The 14,049-nt window shown below is 38.3% G+C and overlaps 1 protein-coding gene across 2 annotated transcripts in view; it reads right to left on the bottom strand.

Moving 5' to 3' along the window:
• LOC131434471 (uncharacterized) overlaps positions 1-13,423 on the bottom strand; it is a 36,890-nt gene extending 23,467 nt beyond the window's left edge. For both annotated transcript variants that reach the window (XM_058601205.1, XM_058601204.1), the window contains exon 1: positions 12,764-13,423. In XM_058601205.1, the coding sequence (XP_058457188.1) occupies positions 12,764-12,785 (22 nt within the window). In that variant the 5' untranslated portion in view covers positions 12,786-13,423. The remainder of the gene's footprint in view (positions 1-12,763) is intronic.
• Between the last annotated feature and the right edge of the window lie 626 nt (positions 13,424-14,049).

The following is a 14,049-nucleotide window of genomic DNA, read 5'->3' on the forward strand; positions in this document are numbered from 1 at the left end:
CTGTCGTTTACTGCTATCTCAGTTGCTCTGCCGTCGTTGTGAACACCACTGCACTTGCTGTACCTGACCCCAGGTACAGTGCTTTTGCTCTTGGTGGCGATCAAATGCGATGCTTGCAGTGTAGCACCTCGCGATATATGCCGTCTCTTTTGATCCTACGCAGCGTACAAATTCTGGTACCTGGTAGATTGGCATTTTGTTATCAGAAACCTAATGTGTCCTCCCCACGTGCATTTGGAATCGAACCACACCCCGAGGTATTTAAAAGTTAAAACCTGTTGGATCATTCTTCCCATCATATGGAGCTGAAGCTGCGCGGGATCATGCTTTCTTGAAAAGACGACTAACTCTGTTTTCTCCGCAGAGAATTCGATACCAAGATGAACAGCCCAATCGGACAAGTTATCTAAGGTATCTTGCAATGGTTTATGCAGATCAATAGCTTTGGGTCCAGTAACTGAAACCACGCCATCATCTGCCAATTGTCTTAGTGTACATGGGGTTACTAGACAGCTGTCAATGTCATTCACGTAAAAATTATAGAGGAGCGGACTGAGGCATGAGCCTTGCGGGAGACCCATGTAACTATTTCTGAGTGTTGCCAAATCGCCATGTGAAAAATGCATATGTTTATCTGTCAAAAGGTTGTGCAAATAATTATTTATAACCGCTGGGAGTCCATTTTGGTGAAGCTTGTCTGAAAGAACATCAATGGAAACTGAATCAAATGCTCCTTTAATGTCTAAAAATACAGATGCCATTTGTTGCTATTGAGCGAAGGCAATTTGGATGTCAGACGAAAGTAATGCAAGGCAATCATTCGTCCCTTTATTTCTACGGAAGCCAAACTGAGTATCTGACAACAAACCGTTCGTCTCGACCCAAGTGTCGAGACGTCGTAGAATAATTTTTTCGAACAATTTTCTGATGCAGGACAACATCGCAATGGGTCTATATGAGTTGTGATTGGAAGCTGGTTTCCCCGGTTTTTGAATGGCGATAACTTTCACTTGTCTCCAGTCAGGTGGAACAATATTTTGCTCAAGAAACTTGTTGAACAATTCCAACAAACGTCTTTTTGCGAGGTTGGGCAGATTCTTCACCAAGTTGAATTTAATTCTGTCCAACCCTGGAGCGTTATTGTTACAAGACAAGAGTGCTATAGAAAATTCCATCATTGAAAATGGGTTATTAATAAAACCATTATTTGGAGGAGATTCCCGTATAATGCTCTGCGTAGGAACAGAATCTGGGCAAACTTTCCTAGCAAAGTCAAATATCCATCGGTTCGAGTATTCATCACTCTCATTGCCCACGTTACGATTCCTCATTCGTCTGGCCGTGTTCCAAAGAGTGCTCATTGAGGTATCTCTTGACAAACCTTCGACAAAATGTCTCCAATAGCTACATTTTTTGGCTCGAAGTATGCTCTTGTACTTGGTTTCTAAAACCATAAGTTTTTCAAAATTCTGAGGAGTTCCTCCTCCCCGTTTTAGAAACGTCTTGCAAGCATTTTGTTTTGCGAGTTTAGCCTCTGAGCACTCTTTGTCCCACCAGGGGTTGGGAGGCCTTCTGTTAGTCGTTGGCCCAGGAAAGCGTTTAGTTTGGGATTGTTCTGCTGCCTCCAGAATCGAACAAATGAGGAAGTCATATTCTTCAAGTGGAGGGAGCTCTTCCATTGAATTCAAAATACTAGAGATACTACTTTGGTATTTAATCCAGTCGATATTTTTTGTCAAATCATATGGAATACTAGCGGAAGTAGCAATGCAATTGCTACTGCTAATTGAGATGATGATTGGTAAATGATCGCTACCGTGTAAATCAGGCAGTATTTTCCAGGTGCAATCTAGTCGAATTGATGTTGAGCAAAGAGATAGATCTAATGCACTTGGGCGTGCCGGAGGTCTTGGGATCCGTGTCATGCTACCCATATTTAATACCGTCATGCTAAAATTGTCACAAATGTTTTGTATTAAAGATGATCTGCTATCATTGTAAACGGAACCCCACATAATACCGTACGAATTTAAATCCCCCAGAATCAATCGTGGTGCAGGAAGGGCTTCAACCATTTCATTAAGCTGTTGCTGTCCAACTTGTGCTTTTGGAGGAATATAAACCGAAGCTATGCAAATATCTTTGCCTTTAATGTTTATTTGGCAAGCAACAACTTCTATACTAGAAGTTGAAGGGATGTTTAATCTATAAAAGGAATAGCATTTCTTAATTCCCAAAAGCACTCCACCATACGGAGAGTCTCTATCGAGACGTATAATGTTAAAATCATTAAAATTTAAAGCTATGTTCGAAGTAAGCCATGTTTCGCATAAAGCAAATACATCACATTTTTGACTATGCAATAATATTTTAAATGAATCAAGTTTTGGCATGATGCTTCGACAATTCCACTGCAGGACAGTGATTGTATCATTTGCGACGGGTGATAAATTATCCATCAAAAGATACAAAACCTGAGACAATTGGCCATTGAGCTGATAACTGCTTCAAAAAGGTTCTAGCTATTGGAAGGAATGCCATTATGAGGGTCTTTAAGGGTTCAGATATATTGAATGCTGAGAAAATCCATTCAACAATTTCCGAAAACTTCAGTAATCCTGTTGGTGGCTGTGAAATGGAGCCCACTGGATTATTATCTTTTTCTGTACTAGATCCTGGATTGGTTTGTGAATTTGACAAACCAGGAGGCACAGTCTTTGGTTTTGACTTTTTTTGTTTAACACGGGGATCTTTTTTTGAAGATGAAATTTTAGGTGTCTTTTTTGGTAATTTGGAGGAAGACTTCTTTCTCTTAACTGACCCTTGGGTAGTGATAAACGAATTACCTTCACTATTTTCGTCAGAGTCAGAGTCCTCTGGTTCCTCTAGATTTGAAAACCCGTTTTCGGTTTCCAAAGGGGGGACATCAATGACCGTTTTAAGCATTTCTGCATATGTGCGCTTAGACCGTGCTTTTAAAGAAAGCTTAATTTTGTCTTTGTGCACTTTAAATGCAGTGCATACTGAAATATCATCATGAGGACTATTCCCACAATAAATACATTTTTCAATTTCCTTGTTGCAATCATTATCTTTATGAGGCCCTTCACACTTAATACATTTTGGTTTATTACTACAGTAAGTAGCTGTGTGGCCGAATTTTTTGCAGTTCGTACAATTCATTACATTTGGAACAAAAAGCCGAACAGGGAGGCGAATTTTATCGACATAGACATGGGACGGCAACGCAGACCCGGCAAATGTCACTCGAAACGAGTCTGATGGGCGATAAACTTTTTTTTCCTCTTCATGAACTACTGAGTACAGTTGTTTGCACTCCAGTATTTTCACACCCTCAAGCATAGAGTTCTTGAAACGACCAACACCATGCTTGAGTAAATCATCTACCGAAAGACTCGCTTCGGTAACAACACCGTCAATTTCGACATCTTTGGAGGGTATGTAAACTTTATACTCTTTATTGAAATGTTCCGAAGAGACAATATCATTCGCGTGTTTCAAATTATTCACCACAACACGAATTTTATCGTTATTTACTTTTATGATCTCTTTGATTGAAGAGTATCGTGATGTCAAACCTTTATTAATTTGAAAAATGTTTAATGGCTTTGATATACGTCTAAAAAAGACTATCCAAGGCCCAGAAGAGCTCTCCTGATATTTTTTCGTTCGTGGGGGTATCGGATTCATGCTAGGATTTACGTCCATGGATTCATCCATTACATTAAAATTTTTAACTAAACTTTAAATAAAATTTGAAACCAACACTACACAGTACTCAATCAAAAGGAAAAGAAAAAACTTCTACCTTGAAATTGTTGTCTATCTCCGTTGCACTGCCGTGTAGATCCTCGTTGCTCTAGATGTTCTTGTTGGATGTATCTGGACGTTGATACAATGCTGAAGCTCACTGTAGCGATAGAATATGATGTGATGCTACTGCTACCTGGCATCCAGCACCACTCGAATTCCGATTTGCTTTCGTCTTCGCCAGCTGTAACCAGCGCAGGTCACCGGTGTATACCTGCGTGTTGTATGGCAGTGGAAAGACCGAGTTGTCTTGTCTCCTTCTTCCTAGTGCTCCGCACCGATATGCTTCTGCACCGGAGTGCCTTCGCACCGGTGTGCCTTTGCACTCTCCTGCTTCTATGTGCCTTTGCACTCTTCCTCTTCGATGTGCCTTTGCACTATCCTGCTCAGCACTTGTGGCTGTATATTGCGGCCTGGGTAGAGTTTGGGAAACGCCCTTTGTTGTTTCCTTCACCAGCTTGGCCCAGCACTAGGGCTCTCTTATGCAGCACGACTATACGTTTTAACGGCTGCTGCCAACAGGTCTCTACCTGTAGTTCAACCGTTGTCGTATTTAACGCGTGTAAACCAACCAGCGTTATTAAACTGTACGCTTCTATACACAACCTTCTCGGTTGAACGGCTATTACTGAATGACCTGGAGCTGTTAGTGGAATGTATTCAACAGTTTCACTTTCACTTTCACAGTTTCACAAACTTATAAAACCGATACACTGAAGAAGGATGTAAGTAACATTCCGAAATACGCGTATCTGTATTGTAACGTTTGTTATGCTTCATTAAAGTACAGTGACTTTGTGAAAGTGTAATAACGTGACAGTGAAATAGTGGAATTAAATGGTACAGAAAAAGTGAAACTGTTGAATAAAACGTTGTTTTCAACCAACATAAATGGTTGAATTGGTTTCTGCAATATGCAGCTATATGGCGCTCTGTCACCGAAAAAACGTTAACACCGTAATGACTACTAGCCACTAGATGGCACACTACCACCGAAAAAAAATTCAGTCGCGGTTATCTTTTCTATATTGGCAGGTATAAATACGATGTTGTATTGGAGAAAAAGACATAAGCGAAACATAAACTTCTTTTTGAGAATTTTACTTCTAAATCGCTGTTTTCTTCATTCGACTCCGCGAAATCGACTCTCTCTCTGAAAACTTTCAGCACTCGGAAAACAAAAACCGAATACAAGTAATACACCGGACAGCGTAACCCGGAATGTTAGAAGATACAAAAACATCATTTAACATATACAATTAGAGTGCAACATTCGAATCTAACTTTACTGTTCCGCGTAAAACCATTATTACCCACAATCGCTTCAAATGCGCACAAATTCTAAATAAATACACTTTCCACTAACAGTTTACGTCATTTTCACATATCGGTTTAGAAATTTATATATGGATATATCGTAACACATGCGAAAAACATCTAAACAATTTGCAAGCAGTTTCAACAAGACTGTCCCTTTTAGCTTTTTAATGGATTGTTTTGCTTTGACAATTCTCATAAGTTTTTGGCTAAAAAACTTGTTAATAAAACCAATTTCATTTTTGTTTTCTTTGTGCTGTCCTTCAGTAATCACGGTGATAGATAAATAGAAACAAATTTTCTGATTTCAATAACAAAATTAGTTGCCAATGAGAATTTCGTGTTGGATTGAAATATTGCTGGTTTGTGTCCAGAATATTCGCCAACTAAACACATTCTCTAAAAATAAGAGTTTTTTCAGCAAAGTAAATTCTCAATTTTAACTAATTTTATAGTTATTTTGGAAATTTTGTTGTTGAAATCAACTAATTCAAAAACAGTAATACGAATTAGGCGCAGAGCTAATTTTGGTTGTTCCGTGTGCACAGATAAATGATATACAGGCTCGCATATGAGCTGTGTGTAAAATTTACATGACAGCCTGTAGAACACTTGAGATGTCGCGATGAACTGCTGCATTCACACTACATTGGAATATTTCTGTAATAAGCAAAATAACAAATCACTCAATAAGTCGCGTGAATAAGTAAGAAAAATACATTTTGTTTTCCAAAAATCGATTATATTCATCAATGTTTCAATGTGCTTAAATCGTATACTTCAAGAGCAATACAATCATTGTAACGCTTCTCGAACTTGTCGATGCCGTGCGTGTAGAAGGATTTATCCTTTGTCTCAACAATTTGGCTCCACATTCATCAATTGATTCTTCATTTGAGTTGAATATCTTACAGGCGAGCTTTTTTCTAGATCAGCTAATAGCCAGTAGTCACAAGGGGTCAGATCCGGACCATAAGGTGAATGAAGAAGCAATTATAAGTGTAATTCGTTTAATTTGACCATCGTTGCCATAGAACTGTGAATCGGCGGATTGTTTTGTACTGTATAAGAAATACTGAAGCCATAACCTTCTAAGCAGACTGTTGTGTCTTTAAACGCTTCTTGCGTGGTTCACCGGCTCCAGTACACTCAGATGATAATCGTTTTGGTCACGGAATGAAGTTATGGATCCAGCTTTCATCCATTGTCACATATCGATGCAAGAAGTATGAATTATTACCTTTAAATATGGCCAAACACTGCTCTAAATTATCAACACGGTGTGAGTAAGCGCGGCACCCTCTCAGAAAAGAACTTTTTCGTGGTCCAACATTCATACATTATTGTACATACAATATCTTCTGATATCTTAACGGCCTCAGCTATCTCACACAATTTCAATGATCGATTGGATATAATCAATTTATGACCTGTTTTGATATTTGCTGGAGTTTGAAGTACCGATAATCCAAGACAATGTATGTACTACACATGACTGTCACGTTTTTTATATACCATGTGTAAACCTAATTAATTTCTGTTTATTTTCGGTAGATGGCAATCTGTGTTTTGTATTGCCATTGGTAAAGTGTAGGCGACGACACGACCAGGCACTCCGAAGAAAAATTGGAATAAAATGTGTCTGTGAGTGATTTTCCGTCAGTTACCACAAATATAGCGACCCCTTGATAATGATAAAATTAATATTTTTAGGCAACACTGTTCTGGTTGCTATGCGTCATTTGTCAAGTATCCACGAAAATGCATTCATGTATTTCCAAATCTGTTGCAACACAAAACGAAACTGAATTTTCAATCATGTATATTTGCTAATAATCAAGTAAAATTACTGTTTCTAGAACTCGAAAAAAAGGTGGAGCAGGATGTTTATTTCGTCTATTATGCATTCAATTAAGACCAAAAATATTATTTCGTAACACTAGAAGAACCCTCACAGAAGTTTAAATCAATGGAAAAAGAACGATAATGAAATTCCTGCGTTCTGTGATGTCGATTTGAAACACCATTATTAAATTTAAGCTATTTTCAAAGATCCTTTATACATTGAGTCAGTAACGAAAAAATGCATTTATTTATGTTATTTCTCTGCTAAATCATGCTAAAAAACTTGATTGTTATTCATGAAGATTTTTATTGAAGAGGCGTTTCAAGTCTTCTCAAGAGAATTTTACAAGAATTATCCAGATGTCATACTAAAACTATTCTAGGGTTAGCAAAAGTCATAAAACAAAAGTTTGTCTCAATGGCGTGAAAAAATAGTAATACTGACTATACGATCTACTTATAGGAAAGTCTTAGTCGCATAATTTGAATATATTATGAAAACTATGTAATAGTTACAATACATTATTGAATGTTTCTAATGAAGATGGTGTGAGATGCCGATGTAGTTGATTGGTAACTGCTATGCTATCAAATTTCCGGTGCATACAATTACTGGTAGTGCAAATAAAATGATATATATCGGTTTCGCAAAAACATAGCGCTTCACTTAACTTTTAAGGGCCGACTCTTGTTCTTAGGTACAGTGGTAAAATGCGCGACTGGTATATCGATTCGGAGTTAGTTTTGTTTATCTACATAAACATGCCTTTGAACAACAGTATCCATGGTATCTGTTATTCGAAATCAATAATTTATGAAATCGAGTTGCCAGTTTTAACAAATTTTCGAGCAATTTCGTTTTGACATTTCGAGTTACTGAGGGGTAGTCAGATTTGCGATACAGTTTTAATAGACGAGTGGCAGGTCGTGTCGTCGGTGTAGGTGTCATTTCATTTCGTTGTATTTATAGTCGAAACTGTGTTGAAAAAGTGTTTTCATCCATGCTCGTGTTAACCAAATTTCGAGAATTTGCTCAATCAAAGAAAAAGTGTCTGTGAATTTATGAAATTTTATATCGATCGTGCTCCAACACTTCGAACAATTGAAAGCTGTTTCAAAAATTAGAGATTTCGACCCTAAACGATGTCGCACGTTCTGGTAAGTGCAAATTGTTTGATGACACCGAGCTTCTAGCATTATTGGATGGAGACGAGACGCAAACGCAAATGTCTGCAAGCCATGGGAAAGATTCAGAAGAGTGGAAAGTGGGTGCCGCATGAACTGACCGAGTGCAAAAGAGAGTACTGAAAAGCGATGTGTGAAACGCTACTGCAACGGAACAAAAAAATTCTATCCTGCATGGTATTGTCACTGGTGACTTTTCTTGAATAGCTCTAAACTAAAGGTGTGTTTGGTGATACCAGACCGATGTGATCTATTTCGAGCTTCTGAAACTTGGTGAAGCTATGCGCTATCAACAACAAATGAATAATTTGAACTGATAAATTGTGCAGAATCGACAAGAATAGTGAGATCGATTAAAAATGGTGATTTTTCCCCACGGAAATGCACTTTGGCACAAAACCGAAAAACATTCACGACACGCTGGGAAGTCTCCAGTGGGAAGTGCTTGACCATGTGGTCTACACACTAGACATGGTCCCATTCGACTAACACCTCGTTTCCTCGTTGGGCCTGTTTTAGCAGTGCTTCGATTGGTAGTAAATTCTACTGACAAGATATTTACAATGCAGATTTTTTTTCTTATGGTGTGTTAACGGTTCCCTGACAATTGTGTTTTATCTAGAAAAAACTACAAGGATCAGTCCCATGTGGTTGTTCGAGCCATTGATGTGGAACAAGGCAACCAAAATTTCTAATGATCTACAATCAAACAGTTCAATAAATCGTCACACTTTTGAATCCGCAATTGCACGAGAGTCTGCCTAGATTTATCTTGGTGTTGGTTCCTACACCGAACATTGTTTGTTTTATAGCCGACGAAATTACACCAATATCCCAAATGTATACAATTATACATACATACTTGCGATACGGATTTTGATATTAAAGCTTCTCTTCGCCAAGCTTGTGTTCAAGTTTTGTGTACAAGCAGTTATTTTTATAGCATTAAGTTTCTCTACCATTCTGCGATTTCGGTTGAAGCGATAAACTTTTTCTCATTATCAATCGAGTTCATCTTATACAAATTAGAAATTAATTTTAAGCACTCAAAATTTACCCTGGGGTAGTTGTCAATTTCTCAGGCAAAACGACATAACATGGAATTTTATCCGAGCTTGCATGACACAAGATCAGAGCATACCAATTAAAGCTTCAAATCGATTTATGGCACTTTTTGTCTTGCTGTCTAGCAACAACCTACCTCTAGCACTGAAACGTTATCTTCAATTTTGCTTCTATTTATAGACTCGCGTGCTTCCAACAGCTTATAGCTTCTGCATCTATTGACCAATCAGAGCGATGCTTTCCCTTTGATATATCGCTTACTCCTTCAAAACCGTCGTCTATGGCAGGGAAATCCGATATGCCGGAGATTTTTAGCAGACAAATTAGAACACTGATCGCTACTAATCAAAATTTCAATCATTCATAATTGAAAATACGTGGCTTGATACATTTAAATAGAATCTTAGAAATATTTCCAATCAATTAATGAAATATTATAAATAAATGATACAAAATATACAGAGCTGTAAGTGTTTAAAACCTGACCACATTTCTACGCGTATTTTTCCTTGAGTTTCTAATTTGCACCCCTATATAGAAAACAAAGATGTGTTCCACATAAAAAACAGAATTCAATTGGGAACACATCTGGTAGTATGATCAATCACAATTTCAGTAGTAAATCAATCACTATTTCTAAAATCAATTGCGTCTCTGTAACCAATTTTTGCATCTGAAAAAGGACCTGTGACCAAGGATGGCTTCTATCGTATCAATGAACGTTCGCTGGCAACTCTTCACCGATTGAATCAGTGCCATCAAAGAGAGTTGGAAATCATCGCAACAACAAAAAACCCGGCTTGGCTCATTTAACATAGAATCGACACCAGTGCGAGAGCGAATTTCTCTCGATGACATTTCTGAGAATCAAAGGTTAGCACGCTGCTGTGGGGATCCTCTCTGAAGCAACAAACGGTTGCTTATTCTCGTTTCGCGATCCGATTCTATACAGGCAGTTGATAATTGCGATAGAATCATTTTACTATTGCCGCTTATTCTAACTATGTGCATATAATCTTTGTAAAGGGTGATTTTTTAAGAGCTTGAGAACTTTTTTAAACAATAAAACGCATAAAATTTGCAAAATCTCATCGGTTCTTTATTTTAAACGTTAGATTGGTACATGACATTTACTTTTTGAAGATAATTTCATTTAAATGTTGACCGCGGCTGCGTCTTAGGTGGTCCATTCGGAAAATCCGCTTTTTTATCGACAAATTTTGTTCAGCGATGAGGCTCATTTCTGGTTGAATGGCTACGTAAATAAGCAAAATTGCCGCATTTGGAGTGAAGAGCAACCAGAAGCCGTTCAAGAACTGCCCATGCATCCCGAAAAATGCACTGTTTGGTGTGGTTTGTACGCTGGTGGAATCATTGGACCGTATTTTTTCAAAGATGCTGTTGGACGCAACGTTACAGTGAATGGCGATCGCTATCGTTCGATGCTAACAAACTTTTTGTTGCCAAAAATGGAAGAACTGAACTTGGTAGACATGTGGTTTCAACAAGATGGCGCTACATGCCACACAGCTCGCGATTCTATGGCCATTTTGAGGGAAAACTTCGGAGAACAATTCATCTCAAGAAATGGACCGGTAAGTTGGCCACCAAGATCATGCGATTTGACGCCTTTAGACTATTTTTTGTGGGGCTACGTCAAGTCTAAAGTCTACAGAAATAAGCCAGTAACTATTCCAGCTTTGGAAGACAACATTTCCGAAGAAATTCGGGCTATTCCGGCCGAAATGCTCGAAAAAGTTGCCCAAAATTGGACTTTCCGAATGGACCACCTAAGACGCAGCCGCGGTCAACATTTAAATGAAATTATCTTCAAAAAGTAAATGTCATGTACCAATCTAACGTTTAAAATAAAGAACCGATGAGATTTTGCAAATTTTATGCGTTTTATTGTTTAAAAAAGTTCTCAAGCTCTTAAAAAATCACCCTTTATAAGTTGTGTCTATGAAAATGTATGTGAATGCTCCACACAAGGGTTTTGAAATATTGCAACCTAGTATGAAAATCATCAAGTTGAATCATCGACTCGATTTTCTGCGATAATTGTCAACTTGCGATTCTCTCTTGGTAAATTCCACACAGCGGCGATCATTATCAGACTGCAATTTTTTTAAAGGGCCGAGTAATAAAGGGTGATTTTTTAAGAGCTTGAGAACTTTTTTAAACAATAAAACGCATAAAATTTGCAAAATCTCATCGGTTCTTTATTTTAAACGTTAGATTGGTACATGACATTTACTTTTTGAAGATAATTTCATTTAAATGTTGACCGCGGCTGCGTCTTAGGTGGTCCATTCGGAAAGTCCAATTTTGGGCAACTTTTTCGAGCATTTCGGCCGGAATAGCCCGAATTTCTTCGGAAATGTTGTCTTCCAAAGCTGGAATAGTTACTGGCTTATTTCTGTAGACTTTAGACTTGACGTAGCCCCACAAAAAATAGTCTAAAGGCGTCAAATCGCATGATCTTGGTGGCCAACTTACCGGTCCATTTCTTGAGATGAATTGTTCTCCGAAGTTTTCCCTCAAAATGGCCATAGAATCGCGAGCTGTGTGGCATGTAGCGCCATCTTGTTGAAACCACATGTCAACCAAGTTCAGTTCTTCCATTTTTGGCAACAAAAAGTTTGTTAGCATCGAACGATAGCGATCGCCATTCACTGTAACGTTGCGTCCAACAGCATCTTTGAAAAAATACGGTCCAATGATTCCACCAGCGTACAAACCACACCAAACAGTGCATTTTTCGGGATGCATGGGCAGTTCTTGAACGGCTTCTGGTTGCTCTTCACTCCAAATGCGGCAATTTTGCTTATTTACGTAGCCATTCAACCAGAAATGAGCCTCATCGCTGAACAAAATTTGTCGATAAAAAAGCGGATTTTCCGAATGGACCACCTAAGACGCAGCCGCGGTCAACATTTAAATGAAATTATCTTCAAAAAGTAAATGTCATGTACCAATCTAACGTTTAAAATAAAGAACCGATGAGATTTTGCAAATTTTATGCGTTTTATTGTTTAAAAAAGTTCTCAAGCTCTTAAAAAATCACCCTTTACTTAGAGTATGAAGTGGAGCGAAGGAATGTAGAAAAATTCTCTCGCGGTTCATGCATTGAGAGACTCGAGTTCTTGTAGCATCTTCTACCGGATTGAAAATGTTGTATACAATATAGATAGCAATATAGCAGCTTCTGTGAAATTTTCGGCAATCACCAACACTGCCTGTGACATTTGTAGAACCAATGAACATCATGAACGAAATGATCAAGAACATGATTTGTGTTTTCGTGATTTTTAACTTGAAATCTATAAAGATTTCACTTAGTCTTTGTTTGATGTAAAAAGCACATACGTTTAACCAATATGATCCGGCAGTTTGTTTTCTATCATATTAGTTACGATTTCTGTTTCGATTCAATAATCCATATTGAAACAATCATATTTCAGTTGGAAACGCTCAACGTTTGGTCATCGGCACTCAGATGATGTGACAATTTACTCACACTCCACTATCTCCAGCAGCATTGATTTTCTTCTGTTGCTCCAATAGACGGAAATATTGCTTCAACTGCCAGTCAAATTCGCTCGGTAGTTGCAACTGTACCTTATCCGTACTGATAGCACTCCTGAAGGCTTTCTTGGACCGAAATAAGTCTTCCAATACCAGAATTTCCTGCAGGATGGTCGGATATACGGAGAAAATATCTGCCCGACTGACGTAGAATAAGTAATCGGCACACATGTTGTTCATATCACTTTGGCACATATCATACTGTTTTGGTGAATCTGAATAAAATTGAAGCGCCGACTTGTCTATAATATTTACTGTTCTCGTGTGAAAACAAACTGGAACAATCAAAAGGCCAGTCAGCAACTAAAGCATGAATCGTGACCATGCCTTGATAGAACGCACGAGTAATCTATGTACTTTCACATCGGATACACTCACAAAGGATTCCCGAATGCGGCTAAATTTTATATTAACAATGTGCTTTCTCTTTCCAGTATCAACAGCATGTCGGGCTGCGTTACCCAAAGGATGGAAGGCTTCCTTGTTATTAAAGTGCATGTTAACCAGCTGCTACCGACACCGACACGCTGCGAGTTCTAGCACGTGAACTTTTGCCAACCTCTCTTGGAATGCTACTGACGGCTCGGTACATTGTTCCTCACGAATTCTTGTAATAGTTTACGTCCGCGACCTTTTATACCAGGTATACGTCGATGTTGCTAGTTTCGCAACCGATGTCAGATTGACAAATGAACCGTACTTATAATGTTATCATATAAATGTGACATTTGAACTCTATCTAGTATCAGAGTAAAAATGTCACAGACTCAAACAGAATAACACTTCGAACGCAAGTTGATGGTTGTTAGTAAATGTTTTAATTCGATGATTAAAACATTTACTAACTGATTGGGGAATTTGCTTTCACTTTAGCATTGGCAACACAGTAGAAACGGCCTGGCACGGGAACGGAAGTATCGTAAATAACAGCAAGCAACGCCAGGGGCAAGTATTCTAGCCGCAATATATCTTGAATGACGGCAATGTGGTTTTCCTTTATGTTCCTTGCGAACGATTCCGCGCGCATGGCTGGCGCGGTTACAATTACACCCGGATTCTTATGTAATGGATTTTATGGAGACTAGCGTGATCATTGGACAAGCATTATCATTGCATTGCATTTCTAAAGTCACTTTGCATTATAATACCACATCCGGAGGAATTTTCTATTCATGTGAATCTATTACCACAATAAATGTGGTTTACAAGCTCTATGAA

This window comes from Malaya genurostris, chromosome 3 (genome assembly GCF_030247185.1).
Source record: "Malaya genurostris strain Urasoe2022 chromosome 3, Malgen_1.1, whole genome shotgun sequence".
NCBI lineage: Eukaryota > Metazoa > Arthropoda > Insecta > Diptera > Culicidae > Malaya > Malaya genurostris.